Source organism: Manacus candei, unplaced genomic scaffold (assembly GCF_025592945.1).
Source record: "Manacus candei isolate 608988 ecotype Guabito, Panama unplaced genomic scaffold, ASM2559294v1 h1tg000005l, whole genome shotgun sequence".
Taxonomy (NCBI): Eukaryota; Metazoa; Chordata; class Aves; order Passeriformes; family Pipridae; genus Manacus; species Manacus candei.
Genome location: NW_026138053.1, coordinates 9,776,846 through 9,794,063, shown reverse-complemented (window position 1 = coordinate 9,794,063; position 17,218 = coordinate 9,776,846). Strand labels below are relative to the sequence as shown.

At 47.8% G+C, this 17,218-nt stretch overlaps 1 protein-coding gene across 3 annotated transcripts in view; it reads right to left on the bottom strand.

Moving 5' to 3' along the window:
* DNAJC6 (DnaJ heat shock protein family (Hsp40) member C6) overlaps positions 1–17,218 on the bottom strand; it is a 43,714-nt gene that overhangs the window by 23,551 nt on the left and 2,945 nt on the right. The window contains exon 2 of one of the 3 annotated variants that reach the window (XM_051797965.1): positions 10,648–10,777. The exons of 1 other annotated variant lie outside the window; for it this stretch is intronic. In XM_051797965.1, the coding sequence (XP_051653925.1) occupies positions 10,648–10,660 (13 nt within the window). In that variant the 5' untranslated portion in view covers positions 10,661–10,777. Of the gene's footprint in view, positions 1–10,647; positions 10,853–17,218 lie in introns of those variants that run through there. One more of the 3 variants, XM_051797949.1, reaches the window with a different exon arrangement.

Sequence of the window (17,218 nt, the reverse complement as noted above, 5' to 3'; positions counted from 1 at the left end):
TGGAGGGACAGGACAAGGGGGAATGGCTTCCAACTGCCAGAGGTCAGGGTTACATGGGATATTGGGAAGGAATTGTTGGCTGTGAGGGAGGTGAGGCCCTGGCACAAGTTGCCGAGAGCAGCTATGGCTGCCCCATCCCTGAAAGTGTTCCAGGCCAGGTTGGACAGGGTTTGGAGCAACCTGGTCTAGTGGAAGGAGTCCTTGTCCATGGTAAGGGGTGGGACTGGATGAGCTTTAAGGTCTCTCCAACCCAAACCACTCCAGGATTCTGTGGCTCTGGTAGGTCAGGAAGAGGAGCTCATAATCTTATCTGCATGGAAATAGTTTGCTGCAAGTTATCAATGCAGGAGCTGCCACAGGAGTTGAAGTTGCTGCCTGGAAGACTCACTATGGAGAATCAGCCTCTATGTAAATGAGAGGCACCTTGTCCCTTGCAGAACAAGAACCCTTTATTTACCCAGTTGTTGGATACTCCTCAAAAGACTCAGTGAGAGCTGTGCTTCTGACCTGTATTTGTAGCACACATTTCAGTGGGATCACTTACTGATAGCAGCCTTTTCCTTTTTAACCCAAGAACTTTTAACCTGGGGGTTCTACTGCGAAGAGGCCTCTTCCTGACCAGCCCTGTTCAGTGATGGCAAGGATGACATCATTGAGGTGCTTCAAGTCACTGGGGTGACGTGGACAAGAGGCAACTTCATCCATTGGGTTGATGAGGTGAAGTTTAGATTTGTTCTGGTGGAAGGACTTGCTCTGACCCAATGCCTCCCCGAGAAGAGACTATTCTGTGTTCAGAATAAACCTCCAGTAGCCACCAAATACAGCAACAACCTGCTGCATTTCCTTACAAACTAAAACATCCTATGGCAGCATCCTGGCATGGTCCTTCCTCAATAGCAGCCAAGGGATGGGATTCCAGCTAAAAGAGCCCTTGCTGACAGCAGCAGCCTTGTGTTGTACAGGATGGGAGCTGGAGAGCATAGAAATCTTAATTAAAGCACTTGAGTGCTCTCCTGGCTGATTTTACAGCGTATCAGGGCAAGGATGTGCAGTGCAGGGGGAGAACATCTCTTCCCAGGGCAGAGAAAGCTCCAGAGGAGAAGGCTGTGATCACCAGGGGAGCGCAGAGGGAGGTGCTCCTGTACGGAATGGCTGAGGGTGGTTCCCCTGCCTGCTGTCCTACCATGACCTGCTCACCAAAGACACAGGTGCTACACCAGCACCTGCAGTGCTTCCCCAGGACAGCTCTGAGGTGTTGGGAGCTTACAGAGCCTGATACTTGTTGTTATTGTCAAAAGAGACCCACTGTCAGCTGTCTTCCCTTAATAGGGCCAATCCATCAGTGTATGTATCAACCAGACTAGGAAATGCATCTTCTGCACAGGAAGAGGGAAAGAAATTGTGCTGTATTCAGAGGGGAAATACCCACCTCCTCCCTACCCCCACAGAGGAACCCTCACCTCAAATCCCCTTGCTGCAGTCTGATGAGTAGTGTTTGTGCTTATCCTCAAAAGAAAAGACACTTAAACCAGTCCAGCTTTCAATGCTGGGGTTTGGGGCCAGAAATGAGTGAATGGAACAGGTGTGACTCTGAGTGATGGGGAATATTTCGGCCCCGCCACCATCACCTGCAGCCAGAGATTTTGCAGGGGACCACAGAGGGACCAGAAACAAAGGGTCACACACTGCCACCAGCTGATGGAGACGCTCACTGGTTGGAACAAGTGAGAAATTCCTAATTTTGAAGCTTTCCCTGCAAAATCTGCACACTGTGGTCCTCGTCTGTCTGGGGAGGTACCTGAGCACCAACCACGCCCCAGGCAACCCACAAACCCTACCAACCGCAGGGAATGAATTCCAGCTCTCCAGAGAACCAGGGAGGAAATGAGCCGACATTTAAAAGGCATTTAAGACTCTGTCAGTCTGAATATTTATGCTGATGAAGCAGTTCTGAGCTTGAGAGCAGGGAGGTGAAAGCAAGACGTCTAGAAATTGAAGATCAGCAGAGAAAGACTGTGTTTCACAGGTTACTTAGCAAGAGCAAACAGACCTTTTTTGCCTGTAAAGGGCAGACAAAAAGCAGACATGAAACCATAGGAAAGGAAGCAGGTTTCCCTCAGTCTGCCCAAACTATATGTAACAGTATCTTCAATGTCAAATTATATATTTTTGCTCAGAGAGCTACTGCCTGTGCTTTCTTTAGGGATGGAGTGAGGAAAGAGATAAATATTCCCTGTTCCTTATCTTAAAATCATAGAATGGTTTGGGTTGGAAGGGACCTTAAAGCCCATCTCATTCCAACACCCACTGCCATGTAGAAAAGCATTAAAGCCTTTACCTCCCGCTCTCCCAAAATAGTGGTTCAGGAGTATTAAATACCCCTCTGTATTCTCTTCCAGTGGTACCATAAGATCCTGACACTACGATGAGAAAAAACTTGTTTGCTACTGTCTATATATCCCAAATTCCATGTTTCTGGAAGTTTTTAGCTACTCTCTGCAGTAATCTCCCTCCTCACAATTATTTTTGGGAGGAAGGAAGGGTTATTTGCTTGTTTTATCCCCTGAGACTCTTACCCAGGCACAGTGTGAGAGGGCAGCACGGTGGAGATCACCCTGTGCCTTGGCAGAAATGACCCTTTTAAAATTCCCTGAGCTGAAAGAAGTCGAGGCTGCTGTTGTTGTGGCCTTAACAACAAAGCCTGGATTGTTTTTAAGGAACATTCAACAAAAAAAAGATACTATTTGTGCCTCTGCCTCCCCCATCAGCCCTGCCAGCCAGCGGAGAAGCAGCACAGCTCACGTTCCTCCCACACGCAGCTCTCCCAGCAGAGCTGGGAATGTGGGATGTGCTTTCCCACCAGCATTAAGGGATAGAAAGCTGCTACAACCCCATCATCATATTTATGGGCTTTCCCTTGGCATTGCAGTGTGTGGAGGGGAGGAGGAGAAGCCCTGGGGCAGGAATTCCTGCAGCAACCCTTATTGGAGGATCCTTGTGTAGGTACCTCATGTATGGGGGATATTGTGTGCAAAAAATGGAGAAACAGCCAAAACAACCCAGGCAGAGCAACAGTCACAGATTCCTGGGTACCCTCAGCATTCTCAACTCCTGCCATTCCCCACATTCCATCTCTCAGGGGATTGCAAAACAATCCAAACATCACTGAAGGAGTTTAAACTCCTGTGTCCGGGGGCAGGGTGGCAGGAGTTTCTAACTGCAAATCTCTGGGCAGGTGGCTCCTTGGATCCAGTGAGATCCAAGGGCTTCATTTGCCAGCTAGGCTTGGAGTAACCTGATCTAGTGTCCCTGCCCATGGCAGGGGGTGGAACTGGATGAGTTTTAAGGTCCCTCCCAATCCAAAGCAGTGATTCCCTGATTCTAACTATGTTTTAAGAGCACAACTTCAGTGTCCTGAAGCCCAAACCTTCCTTCCAGCTCATACCTCTCATCTGGACAGCTAAGATTTATCATATTTAATCAAATTCTCCAAACCACAGGCATTTGGATTGTGGAATCCTTTCTTAGATCAGACATTGCCCAAGTGTCATAATTACATCAACTCTTTAACAGTCACTGGGTGGTGTTTTGCAAAGGGACTGGGGAGAAATCAGCAGCAGCAGAGGCTGCTAAAACAGCAATTAAGGGGCATTCACAGGAAAAGAAACCTCTTCTACCTGCAGAAATTACTTGGAAAGTTCCCCAGACTCACATCCCCCCAAAGACTCATTTTTTTCCTATTTTTTAGCTACCAGTCCCATCTGTCCCCTCCTCCACCACTGTCCCAGATTCCTAGTAGAGTTAGATTCCCTACAAGGCTGAGCACAGATATCTTGAAGTGTTATTCCATAAAAACAAACATCCAAACACATGCAGAGTAGGACTGCAGGACAACAGCAACAGAACAGCCTCCAATCATTGAATAATCCCATCACCGAGACCCCCAAGCCCAGGTTTCACTCATCCTGACACTTTAAGGAACCACTGTGCAAGTGGAAGGCTGCTTTAGGGAGTGTAATCCCCAAGAAAAAAGGTTAAAGCTCCTGGAATTGATTTCAGCATGGACAAAGACAAGCTTAAGATCAGGTTATAATGATGTTTGGACTCTCTAGGGGCACAGGGAAGCAGAAGATGCATCATGAGCCAAGGAGCCTAATGCAAGATAAGGGCTCATCAGATCCCAAATCACATGAGATTATAAACCAGTGTTATCTCTCATCCCCAAACCCTGTGTGGTTTGGCTGTTTAGCAGGAAGTGTATTAAGAGTGCAACTGATGAAGACAAGACCCGGCAGTTCTTGAGCAGGAGGGAAAAGCTGGATTCACCAGAGGTGAGTCCCTCAGAATGCAGCCAGCTCCAACAGGAGGGTGTAGAAAAGAATCCCAGAATGGTTTGGGTAGGGAGGGACCTTAAAGCCCATCCTAAGCTAGCAATCAGCACAAGACACATCCCCGGCATCACACCTTAAATAATTTATTCAACTGAGGAAGTAGTTGGGGCTTTTTTTGTTGTTGTTTGGGTTTGGGGGTTTTTTTGTTGTTTGGGTTTGGTTTTTTACTGCAGCTTTCCAGCAATTAGCTGGTACTGCTCTATCCAGGCCTTTTGCCTGGAGTAGATGGAAACAGTCTCAAAACAGGCAGGTTTAGGTTGGATATTGGGAAAATTTCTCCATGGAAAGGGCTGTCCAGCCCTGGCCCAGCTGCCCAGGACAGTGGTGGAATCCCCATCCCTGGAGGGATTTAAAAGCCATGTGGATGTGGCACTTGGGAACATGGGTCAGTGGTGGCCTTGGCAGTCCTGGGTTGAACTTGGTAGTCTCAGAGGGCTTTTCCAATGTGAGCAATTCCATGGTTCTGTGTGTTCCTTCTGCTGTTGGGCAACATGGGGTCCCAGACCTCCCTTGGGAAGTGCTGGGAGCCGCTGGCCCAAGCTTCCAAAGAGCCCAAGGCTTTTTATCCAAAGGTTCACTGGAGACTGCTTAAATGTAAATCTCATGGAAATGTGAAGAACTAAGGTATTTCTGCTTTTACTTGAGAAATAGTAACTAAGGAGTGCTGCTTGTGCTATCAACCAAACAATGCAGAGGATTTACAAAAAGAGGGGGATTTTCTCCCTTTTTTAGAAGAGCAGTGATATTGAGAGGGGAGGGAGGGAGGGAATTACCCCCCAGTATCTGCCAAATTTGTTCCATTTGTTATGTATTTGCCCCTGTGAAGCTCGTACTACAGTGAACAAACTGCAGGCAGGGCCACCAGCACAAACCATGAAATCAGTCTTTGAGTTTGATTGACATTCTCTCTGCTTCTCCTCCCTGTCAAAACAACTAAAAAAAGACAAGACTCCTGCCAACACCAAATCATTCAAGTGTCCAAAACACACCAAGCAAACAAAAGAGTTGTTAAACTGAACCTCCCCATTTGAAAACGCAGCGAGGAGAGAACACAAGACAACATTGTCAGCGCCTCTCTTTGTCTCTGTGCCAGTGACATGGAGATGTCTCTCTTCTGACTCAGTGAAAAGGAATCACCAGAGTACAAGAGATTATGTTTGCAAGTGTAAAACAGTTGAAGAAATCTCAACTTCAACACCTGCAATTTATTTCAAATGCTTTTCTTTTGCAGCTACTCTGCCTGAGGAAGCATAAGCAAGTCTACCCCCCAAGTGTTCAAGAGCTATTTTCTATATTATCTAGATTATAAACACCACAGAAGAGCACAGAAAGAGATTTTTTTCCCTTTCATAACATCTATTCTTGCTGTTACTTTTATGTCTTATTTCCTAGAACCTCTTCTTCTTTCAGTGCTCAGCCAGCTGCTAAGAAAGCTGGAAGAATGCTAAGAAAGTATTGAATGCCACAGCAAAAACCCAAATAAATTGCTTCTTCACTGCCTGTTTCTCATCTTGTGAGCACTTCCAGCAACTTGAAAATAAAGAGACAAAAGCAGTGCTACACTGGTGCTCTTCTTGGAATCTGCTTTTTGAACTCACAGTGTTTTGTGTCCTGTGAGCTTCAGCTTCAACTCAAGTCTCTCTTTGATCCTCCCTTCCCTCCATTCTCAAACCTTCAACCCAAGTCCAGCACATTTTCTGGGGGAACTGGTAGTTACCAGTAACACACAGTAACTTGTGCTGTGATCCTGTTCCTATACTGCATCTAGCATAGTCCATGGAATTTCCCAGACACAGCCACTGGACACGACCTGGGGGAGACCTTAGAGCCCCTTTCAGTGCCTAAAGGGGCTCCAAGAGAGCCAGAGAAGGACTTTGGACAAAGGCCCGGAGGGACAGAACAAGGGGGAATGGCTTCCCACTGCCAGAGAGCAGGATTAGATGGGATATTGGAAAGAAATTCCTCCCTGTGAGGGCAGTGAGGGGCTGGGATGGAATTTCCAGAGAAGCTGTGGCTGCTCGATCCTTGGAAGTGTCCAAGTTCAGGTTGGACAGGGCTTGGAGCAACCTGGGATAGTGGAAGGTCTCCCTGCTCATGGCAGGGGTGTAATGAGATGAGCTTTGAAGTCCCTCCCAACCCAAACCATTCTGAGATTCTATGGCAGGGTCAGAGCCCCTCTGGGCCAGCTCCCTGTCCAGCCATGAGGAGATCCTGCCTTCCAGCAGTGAGCCCCTCCCACACAGACCATGCTCTTGGTTCCTGGCTTTTGTTTCTTTTCCCTCTCCACACAAAGCAAGACCAATCCAAAAGGATATTATGCCAATAATCAGAAGCACTGGGAAGTTATAGCAAAGCTGTAACCTCTGATTATTTTCCTTGTAAGAAGCTGTTTATGACACTGTGAGTCTGCATTAAGAGAGGATGCTTTAAGGTCTAATACTCTGCATTAGCTTAAAGAAATTAATAGAAAAACCCAACATGAGCCCACTTTCTCAGCTCATGTGAGGTACTGTCACTGCAGAGACAGCAAATACAGCCACATTTGCTAAACCAGCAGCAATTTTCCCCAGAATTGCCGGTACTTGGCCTTCAGCACAAATCCTCATCCAGCCAACATCTCTAGTTGCTCACTATTAACCTACACACACATCTCCCACACAGCAAAGGGCAGTTTCCTGTGCCCAGAGAGCAGTGCCCAGGTGCAGAGGGAATTTAATATGTGGGGAGAGAAGAGGAAGGTTTGATTGTCCAACTCTTTAACTTCATTGAGGATGGTCTTTAACTGCAGAGATGTGACCAGCAGGACCAGGACAGTGACCATCCCCCTGTCCCTGGCACTGGTGAGGCCTCATTGAATCCTGGGATCAATTCTGGGCCCCTCACAACAGGAGAGACACTGAGGGGCTGGAGCATGTCCAGGGAAGGGAACAGAGCTGGGGAAGGGTCTGGAGCACCAGGAGCAGCTGAGGGAGCTGGGGGAGCTCAGCCTGGAGAAAAGGAGGCTCAGGAGGACCTTTTTGGTCTCTGCAACTCCCTGACAGGAGGGTGGAGCCAGGTGGGGGTTGAGTTCTGCTCCCAGGGAACAGGACAAAAGGAAAAGGCTTCAAGTTGTGCCCAAGGAGGTTCAGATTGGATATCAGGGAAATTTTCTTCCTTGAAATGGCTGTCCAGCCCTGGCACAGCTGTCCAGGGCAGTGTTGGAGTCCCCATCCCTGGAGGGATTTAAAAGCCATGTGGATGTGGCACCTGGGGACATGGGTCAGTGGTGGCCTTGGCAGTGCTGGGGAATGATTTGGCTTGATGGTCTCCATGTCCCCCATCCTCTGGTGACACAGTTGTACCTCCAGACTGTTCCACTCCTCAATTGCCAACAGCCACTTTGATAGCTCAGGCAGCAGCTGTTCCACCCCACAGGAAACCATTAGTTAAAATCAGGGGGAAAAAATGAACATAAGGACCGTCAGGCAACTGGGAAGGACATAAAGAGCTCAGATTTGGCCAGGGCACCTCAAGAATTTCACCTTCAGGGTCTGACCCCTAACTACTCAGAGGAGGCTCCCTTGCCCACGAAAACCCAGAAGTACAGTTCCCCTCCACTGATATGTGTCACCAATTTATCTCCTTCACAAGGAATTCAGGTCTCTTTTTCCAACTGAAATGTGTTCTACCACTGCCCATTTTGGGTTTTTCAACTTTGGCATCATTTGTGGGAGAATTCTGAAGTATTTATAATATGAATCTATTCTCCACTTGAAAGAAAAACCAACAAAACACAGGGGTGGGTGGTGGTTTTTCCTTTCTCCTATTAAGCCAAAATCCCAGCCATCTTATTTTCCTGTCTTTCTCTTACACTGCTCCCTAATCCCCCCCTCAACTATCCATCTTCAGACCGCTCCCTAATCCCCCTCCCACTCCAACCATCCATCTTCAGACTGCATGAAAGATAAATCATGTCCCACCACTCATGAGCAACTTCAGTTACCAAATCACTGGAATTCACAAGCCCACCTGAGGGGTGGTTGTGGTTCTTTAAGCTTTTGTGATTTCATACTTGGCAAAGAAAAATGACTTTGCAGTGAACTGATAGAAATTAGACATTTATCAGCATAAAGTGTTCAGATGAACAAGGCAGACACAAGGATGGAGTTCAGAGCATCAGACTCAACATAGGGGTTTTTTTAATTTCTTGTGAAGATTTAGGAACCCCCACCAAAAAGTCCTTATTAAAAAAAGAAGGTATTAAAAATATCCTGTAAACACAAATCAAGGGCCACATTAAGGCCTCACGTTTGTTGCTGCTTAAATGTCAATGGTGTTGTTTCCAGCACCTGTAAAATTTAGGCAGTGAGAGTGAATTAAAAGAAGCAAACTCTGATTAATACAGATCTCTAAACCATCAGCTTCCAGATCCCACAGACAGTCCTTGATCAAGCTCCTGCGTTTAAGGGAAGAACATCCTAGAAATTGATAGAGGCCATTAATACAATTAATGCTCTGGGACAGAATCGTAGTAGCTGGATTGTGGAAACCCTAATATTGCACAAAACCTGTAAATAAAGGTATTTTCTGGCTGTCCATGAGCACTTTTTTTTTTTGCTCAGCAGGGAGAGGACAGGCTTGAAGAAAGTAAAGAGAATGACTGCAATAGCTACACTGAGATTATACACCAAGATGATGTGAGACAAAGCCTTGGCTTGACACCTGCCTGGGTGTGAACACTCCCTCCCACAACACTCCTGTCTCCGGTCCCTGCACTTCTAGGAACTCATCCAGATAATGGCTTTGATGATAGGTATTAAACTGCCCACAACATCTAACCATCCCAGCAGATGGAAGAATCCAAACCACTGGAACACAGCAGCCTACTGTGAGTAAGGAGCTGCTGGCACATCCTGTGATTACGAGCAATTGCAGCAGAGATATTGTGGCAGCAAATTCAAACAGATTTCTGAAGTTCAGGAGTAAAAAAAGTTAAAAAAACAAAGACAAGCCCTAAAAGAATCTTGAAAACAAATTCAAATGGCAAGGGTGGGGAGGGAAGAAAACATGACTCTCCACCCTGCAAGTGTTCATGGACAGGCTGGATGAGGCTTGAAGCAACCTGGACTAGTGGAAGGTATCCCTGCCATGGGTTGGAATGAGATGAGCTTTAAGGTCTCTTCCAGCCCAAACCAGTCTGAGATTCTATAAGTCTTATCACAGAGAAATTAAAACAAAAATCAAAGTAAGACTCTCCCCGCCTAAGCCCAGCCACGACTCATTAGGGTTTTTTATTCCCTGGAGAAGAGGTTATCACATTAAAACAAAGATGATGTGCTTGTGGAGTGCCTTGGGCCCACCCTGTCCTTCATGGAATAGTACAGGAGCTTTTATTGGGAACTGTAGTGATAGGGTAAAGAGCAATGGGTTCAAACCCTGTGAGGGTGGTGAGGCCCTGGCACAGGTTGCCCAGAAAACCTGTGGCTGCCCCATCCCTGGAAGTGTCCAAGGCCAGGCTGGACGGGGCTTGGAGCAACCTGGGCTAGTGGAAGGTGTCCCTGCCCATGGCAGGGAGTGGAACAAGATGGGCTTTAAGGTCCAACCCAAACCACTCCAGGATTCTATGATTCCATGCTGCAAGATCACCCTGCTCTAACTAGTGGACATCATATGTGGTCTCCCACAACCAAACAGGGTGTTTCCTTGCACGAGTCTGAGCTTTAGAAGTTCTCTGCAAAGGCTATGAATGTTCATGGAGATGTGCACAGCCAATGAACCAGGACCAGAGCAAGTTCCTTCCGAGGGACCACTTCAAATCCATCAGATGGGTACTCTCGATTCCTGGCCATCCAGGCAAATTTGAACCTGTGATTTAGAGGTGAAGAGCTCTCTATCCCATTACCAGCCATAAAGACCATCTGGTCCCTTTACTCCCTGATTAAAAAAAATGGTGCATGCAGTGCATCATCTACCAGAATTAATCCAACTCAGTTTGACGAGTGCTTTTCAGAGGAGGGGGGCAAAAAAAAAAAAAAAAAAAAAAAAAAAGAAAAAAAGTAAGGATGATTCTGAGAAATAAGTCAGTTGGGGAAAGATCCCAAAGCACCCCATCCATTTTAGCTTCGGAACAAGCTTTGTCCCTTGGCAGGGGGTGAGGCGCTGGATCCCTCCATCCCACCGCCCGTGCGTGGACAAAGGGCCCTCTATTGTCCCCGGCCGCCACCCCCAGGCCGGCGGGGCCCCCCCACTATCGCGACAGAGCCCGCCCCGCCCGTACCTGAGCTGTCCATGGTGCTGCCGCCCTCGGCGCGGGGCTGCGGCTGCTGCTGCTGCTGCCGCCCGGGGCTCCGGCCCGGCCCCGGCCCCGCCGCGCCGGCCCCGCCGCGCTCAGCACCGCTGTCCACGAGCTGCAAGGATTCATAGCCGTCACCGCCAGGCTTTTTCCGGTAGCTCCCGAGCAGGCTCATGGGCGAGCCGGGTGCGCCGGGAGCTGCTCCGGCGCCGCGGGCAAGCAGGGAGGGAGGGATGGAGGGAGGGAGGGAGGAGGGATGGAGGGATGGAGGGAGGGGACGGAGAGCGCTCCGGCCGCCCCTATGGGAGGGGAAGGGCGGGACCGGACCCCCCCGCACCCCCCGCCCCGCCGGAAGCGGGTGGGGAGGACGCGGCGCCCGGGAGAAGCATCTTGCGATGGATGGAGCGGCCGCGTCCTCCCCCACCGCCAGCTGCTGCGAGCCATCAGTGAAAGGAAAAGTGCGGGGCTGGCACCGTTTCCTTCTCCGGGCGGTTATCCCTGCGTTCTGGCACGCACAACCCACTCCCCGGAGCGGTCCTTGGGCTGCACAGCTGGCACGGGGAGGTTCTCAAGCTGGGATCGTCATTAAGAGCTTTCTGTCACACCAGGGAAAGGTGCGTTCCCTGGGAGCGGGCCAAGGTCACTGAGTTCCGGGCTGACACAGCCAGTTCTGCAGTCTGAAGAAGGAGGGATGGCACAGCAGTGTTACACTGAGCCTTCAAAATCCTAAAGAGCATCCCTGGTCCAGTTTAACACCACGGCTGGATGAGTAACCAGAGAGGGTCCTGGACCACAGCTCTGTATCATGGTGGGCTACATGGGATGATGCATCAGCATCCTGAGCCCCAGCCTGTGCCACTGCTGGCTTCAAACTGGTGTCACCCAGCTGAAGAAGCTGCCACCTTCTGCTAAGCCATTTTTGTTGTTCTCACCAACCTATTTTTAGCTGCTCACATGCAAACAGATTCTAGACTAACACAGAGTGTGGCTTTGGACAACTGATGAGTTGTATCTTGCTTGTTTGCATTTTGCAGCCAGAGCTTGTAGATCATAATTTCATTTTGCATGGAACAGAGGAACTAAGTGATGCTCCAAAGGAAATGGCCACTATTAAACTCCTCTAAATGGATTTCATTTTAATATAAGGAAAAATAAAGGCTAAAGGAAGCCCTGGCATCTAGGCATGAGCATGCCATCAGTCTCTTGCAGAAAGGAAAGTCCTTTGCTGAGAAAAATACTGTGGATTTGCTTCTAAAATAATAACAACAATAAACAAGGCCAGGTTGGACAGGGCTTGGAGCAACCTGGTCTAGTGGAAGGTGTCCCTGCCTATGGCAGGGGATTGGAATAAGTCTAACCAAATAAGGTCCCTTTCAACCCAAACTGTTCCATGATTCTGTGATTCTAAGCACTTGTGTAGCAATACCCATAACTTGAAATATCAATGACACCTGGCTTAAACTTTTCTGCTTAACCCTGTGAGGCAGTGGACATCTGGTCCAGCCATACCTTGTCATGTGCTATTGTTTATGTAACTCCTGAGTTCTTGTGTTGCGGAGCAGACAAGGTACATCTGTGACCCAGAATTTTCCCAGAAAAGCCCAAGCAGATTTACAAGCAGCAAACTGAAATGAACTAACCTGACGTAAATGTTTGCAGTCAGGAGCAGTAACAGCTTGAACTCAAGGTTGGGATTCTTAGTTTTCTACCCCTTATTACCAGGCTCAGTACCTCAGTCTGTACAGAGCAAAACATGGATTGCAACACTTAATAGTAGGAATGGGTCTGACTCCCTCTTGGCACCCACATGCAGCAAGGTAATAAAGAAAAAATGAAATCACAGGTATTTTCTGAGCTATTTTCTATATTCAAAGCAACTTGGTCTACTGGAAGGTGTCCCTGCCCATGGCAGGGGTTTGGAACAATGTCTTTAAGGTTCAACCCAAACCATACTAGAATTCTGTGATTTTTACTAGAGATCATCCCTATTTGTCTCTACTGGTCAATTCAGGATATGATAATTCCTGTGCTCTGGGCTAAAAATGGGAAATTTGGAGTTTCAGGAGGATTTTCATGCATTTTGCTTGTGCAGATAACAGCCTAAACACAACAAAATAGCCTCTCAAAACAGGGGGCACGTGAAGGCTGGGTAAAATTTCCATGAGCACCCCAGCCCACTTGCACTGGAAGGAAGAGCAGCCTGTTAGAGGGAATGACCTGGGGAATCTGGCACAACAAAAACCCTGCACAACCTATCCCATCTTAAACCATCACCTGTGGTCTCCAGCATGCTCTTCTGCCTCTATCCACCAGCTCCAGAAGCTCAGCTTGGGCAAAACTCAGTATTCTAAATCCAGAAATCATCTCTCACTGGTGAGGAGGAAGGGTCTGTCTGCACTGGGCAGCAAAAGGAAAGTCCAACTGAAAATGTTCTCATGGAATAAGGGTACAGGAAAGAGGAGAGGTTCATTCCAGCAGAAATTACAGCTCATCCTTCTCTGAGGACCATAAGAGGTCTGGAATTTTTACTCCTCCAGCCACAGCCTTGTTGTCAGTACCCAGCTGATGATGAGCCTCACAGCACAACTGGCTCAACCTTCCTGACCCAATGTTAGAGCCATCATCATGTCTGAGAGGCAGAGCACAGTTATACTTAAAAAGAAAAAATGTTACTCCTTGTTGAATCCATTATTAATTCATTTCCTTACACATTTGCCCCAGATTTTGGGGGGTCATGGCTGTCTTTCCTTCCAAGGAGCCCCAAATAGGAATCACTGCCATAGCCTGAAGCTCCAGCCTGGAGAAAGAGGATTCTGAAAGCACCAAATAGGGACAGAGCAGCCTCTCTGGGGGACCTCGGGACAGAGGAGGGAGAAGGAAACAGACCTCAAAGTCACACCCTTGCTTGTAATTGCCATTGCTACAAACACAAGGAGATGGGATTAGGGAAGCTTGTTGGGTGAGATTCAGTGGAAGCTGTGCTTATCCATGTGTTTTCTAGCCTTATGGGAAGTTTAGCTGAAGAGAACATATAAAGCAACATTCCTCTCTCCCCCATTTCTCCCTTTAAGCTGGGCTCATAGAGGGCCACGTGGTTTCTCTCTCTCAGAGATCTACGGTATAAAAAATGCTACAGCAAAAGAACCCAAACCACAATCAAAGTACGTGTTGAACTGCACATGACTTTCAAAAGTGAGGAAGGAAGAGGCAGGAATCAACTCCTCAGAATTATTCATTGCCCTCCTTGCAGATATATTGATTGGTGGCTGATGCCACGACAGACTGTAGATGAGCCATGATCGAGTGGCAGGGCTGGCAGGGGCCACGAGGGCTGGGGGAGACATTAAGGACATGCTAAGGAGGATTATGTGTTGCTCAGGTCTCAAGAGATACAAACCCTCCCTGTTACTGACCTTGGAAAAAATTGATTTGCCAATCTCTACCTCGCTGTTTTGCTCTGTCTGGGTTGCAGCCTCTCCTGGGTACAGTCTCTCTTCATAGCTGTAATCAAGCATCAACTGTACTGAGGTGCAATTTCATTTTCTCCACCTCTCCTCCAATTAGCTGAACAGTTCAGGTGAAATATTACACTCTTAATTCTTCGTGAACACAATTAAGCTGGGGGGCTGTTGTTAGAATTAAAAATATAGCTTGAAAATTAATTTAATATCTGGAGCCATGCCTTTAAAACTCAATATAGTGAACACTTGTTCCAAAGATATCCCACTGTGAGTGCTGAACTCTCCCTGTGCAAGGTGTTTCTGCAAGAAGTCCAGGTGTATGTGCATAGAATCATAGAATCACAGGATCATGGAATGGTTTGAATGGGAAAGGAACCTTGAAGATCATCTAGTTCCAAACCTCTGCCATGGGCAGGGACACCTTCCACTAGACCAGGTTGCTCAGAGCCCTCAGAGCCTCAGAGTTACAGACTCACAGAATCACAGACTGGTCTGGGTTGGAAGGGACCTTAAAGCTCATCTTGTTCCACCTCCTGCCATGGGCAGGGACACCTTCCATGTGTTTTGTGAGCTGTACAGCAGGGATCACACTTTCTCTCATCTGGAGGCTCCATTCATGACTGGGCAGTGCCATGAGCATCGATCCCCCTGCACTCCTCTGGGAACAGGTATGTGGCAGCAAAATGGGTCCAGGCTCTTGGTACTGGGCCAGAAATATGATTTCAAACCAGTGTCTGGACTTGTGCTGGGGATAATAAGTATTATCTGGACTGGAATCAAGGATGGCCATGTGGTCCCTTTCTCTGGATGTAGGAATATGTCCCTGCCTGGCTTTGCTGGAGGAATAAGAAGCTGTCACAGCCTGCCTGTGAGCAGTGCAGTGTTCCCAGCGTGGGATGTGGTGTGCCAGGGGCAAACAGGGCTGGTGTGTGGGGATTCATGTGGAAATGAAGGTGGGTTAAATGACCTAATCCCTTATTAACCTGCCATGATGTTCAAGAACTTCCAGTCTGGGTCTTCCTGTCTTGTTCATCTCTAACAAAAAGCAAACAGGCCTCTGAGATGGTTTGAGTTGGTTTTAAGCATTAGACTCAATTTAACCTTTGTTTTCCTTCATTAGAGGAAGCCTCGAGCCTTTGCTGCAGTGAAACCCAGGACAATGTCAGTGCCTGGCTGGCAGCTGGAGCTTCAGCTGCTCAAGTGTCCCCACTGAGGATGACTTAGGATGTGACAAGTGTTCAGCTCTCTATCTTCTCTCCCATTCTTTCCTCTCAGTGAGAGCCCACACCATTAAATGTAGTGCTGTGTCAGCATATTTTTTATTTCATGCCTTTTAGTCTTGTTAAAGTGCTGTCAGGGATGATACACAACTTACTCATTCCAGCCCAAGACTTTGTTTTGGAGTATTCAAGGATTTTCGTGGCTCCTCAGCAATGCTGAGCTGCAGAACTGCTTGCCAAGGGCTGTTGGAGATGCTAAAAATGTACATGGTTCACAAAGAAAGAGGATAAATGTATGGGAAACGGATCTATAAGAGGCCGTTAAATAGGAACTGTTGGCTCAGGAAGTCCCTGTTGGAAAATTGGAGGCTGTATAACCATTCAAAAATCAGGTATTTCAGTAAAAATCAGATATTTTGTGGCCTAACTATAATTTATTCATCATTTCCCATTCACTGTAAGTGGTTAAATCCTAAGAAAAATCTGAGCATTGGGTGTTGTTTGCATTGGAAAATAGCCGTTGGTAAAAACAGGGAGAAAAATTATACAACCAAGTGTCGTCCTGGGGTTGCATCAGCTCCAGCTGCTGTGCTCAGGGTCAGGCTCCAGCAGCAAATAACTTAATGAAAATGGTCAGGTCGTGGCTCTCAGATAGCTCCAAACAAGGATCCCTCAATGAAAGCAGTTTTTCCATGAAAACAGAGGGAAATCACAGCTGGCACTGCCTACACATGCTGACTGTCACCCACCTCGCCCACTCCCATGGTTATTGCACTTTAGGATGTATGGGATGAGAGTTTCCAGGGGAGGAATGGGCCAGGGGAAACATCCTTACTCCAGGTTTCAATGGGACAGATTGTCTTGGATGGATACAGAAGAGAGGTCATAAGGGACAGGGTGGGGAGGTACAGGTGAATTTGATGGCACAGGAGGGTTGGCCAGAAACCCAGCACCTCCCTATTAATGTGGTTCTACCATCTGCCAGAATTTGGTAGCACAATTTTTATCTAATACTAAAGGGAAAAATTATATTATTGGGGCTTTGTAGTTCTGGCTGCAATATAAAACATTTAAAAATTATGTCTGTCTCAGCTCATGCAATCTCCATCATCCTGAGGCAGTTCGGGTTCAGATTTATAACACTCATGGTTTCCAGAGTGATACTCAAGCAGACTCCACAAGGCGGATGTGCTGTCGCCCACGGTGGTGGTTCAATCCATGTGGTTCTCTGCAGTTTGGGATGTGGTTCAAGGGGAGAGACACCCAGTTGCATTGGAGTGTGAATAGATTGCAACTGGCACAGGTTGCCAGGAGAAGCTGTGTCTGCCCTATCCCTAGAAGTGTCCAAGGCCAGGTTGGACAGGGCTTGGAGGAACCTGGGATAGTGGAAGGTGTCCCTGCCCATGGCAGGGAGTGGAACGAGATGAACTTTAAGGTCCTTTCCAACCCAAACCATTCCAGGTTTCTATGGCTTTGGATACAGGATGCCAGAAGTCTGGTCCTCAGGGACATCACAACCCCTTGGAGCCAGGCAAGGATAAGGCTGGGCATGGACACCTTCATCCTTCTCCTGGTGACCCATTTACACCAGGACAGGTAACAAACCCCACTTTGCTGTTTCCCACAGCACTGACTGAATCAGGCTCTTGTGGATCCCACAGCTTGGTCCCTCATCTGGGAGTGCACTCCTGGAATGCCTTCAAGACACAAAAGCTCCATGGACACGCAGATGAATCGTGCTGACTCAGCAGAAAGCAATATTGCAGGGGCTGGTCTGCACCACGTGGCTTTGGAATAATTACACCGTGTGGCTCCCAGGCTGGGAGTTGTGTGTGGTTGTGCTTCAGTTTAAATACCTGCAAAAATCTGTCAGGG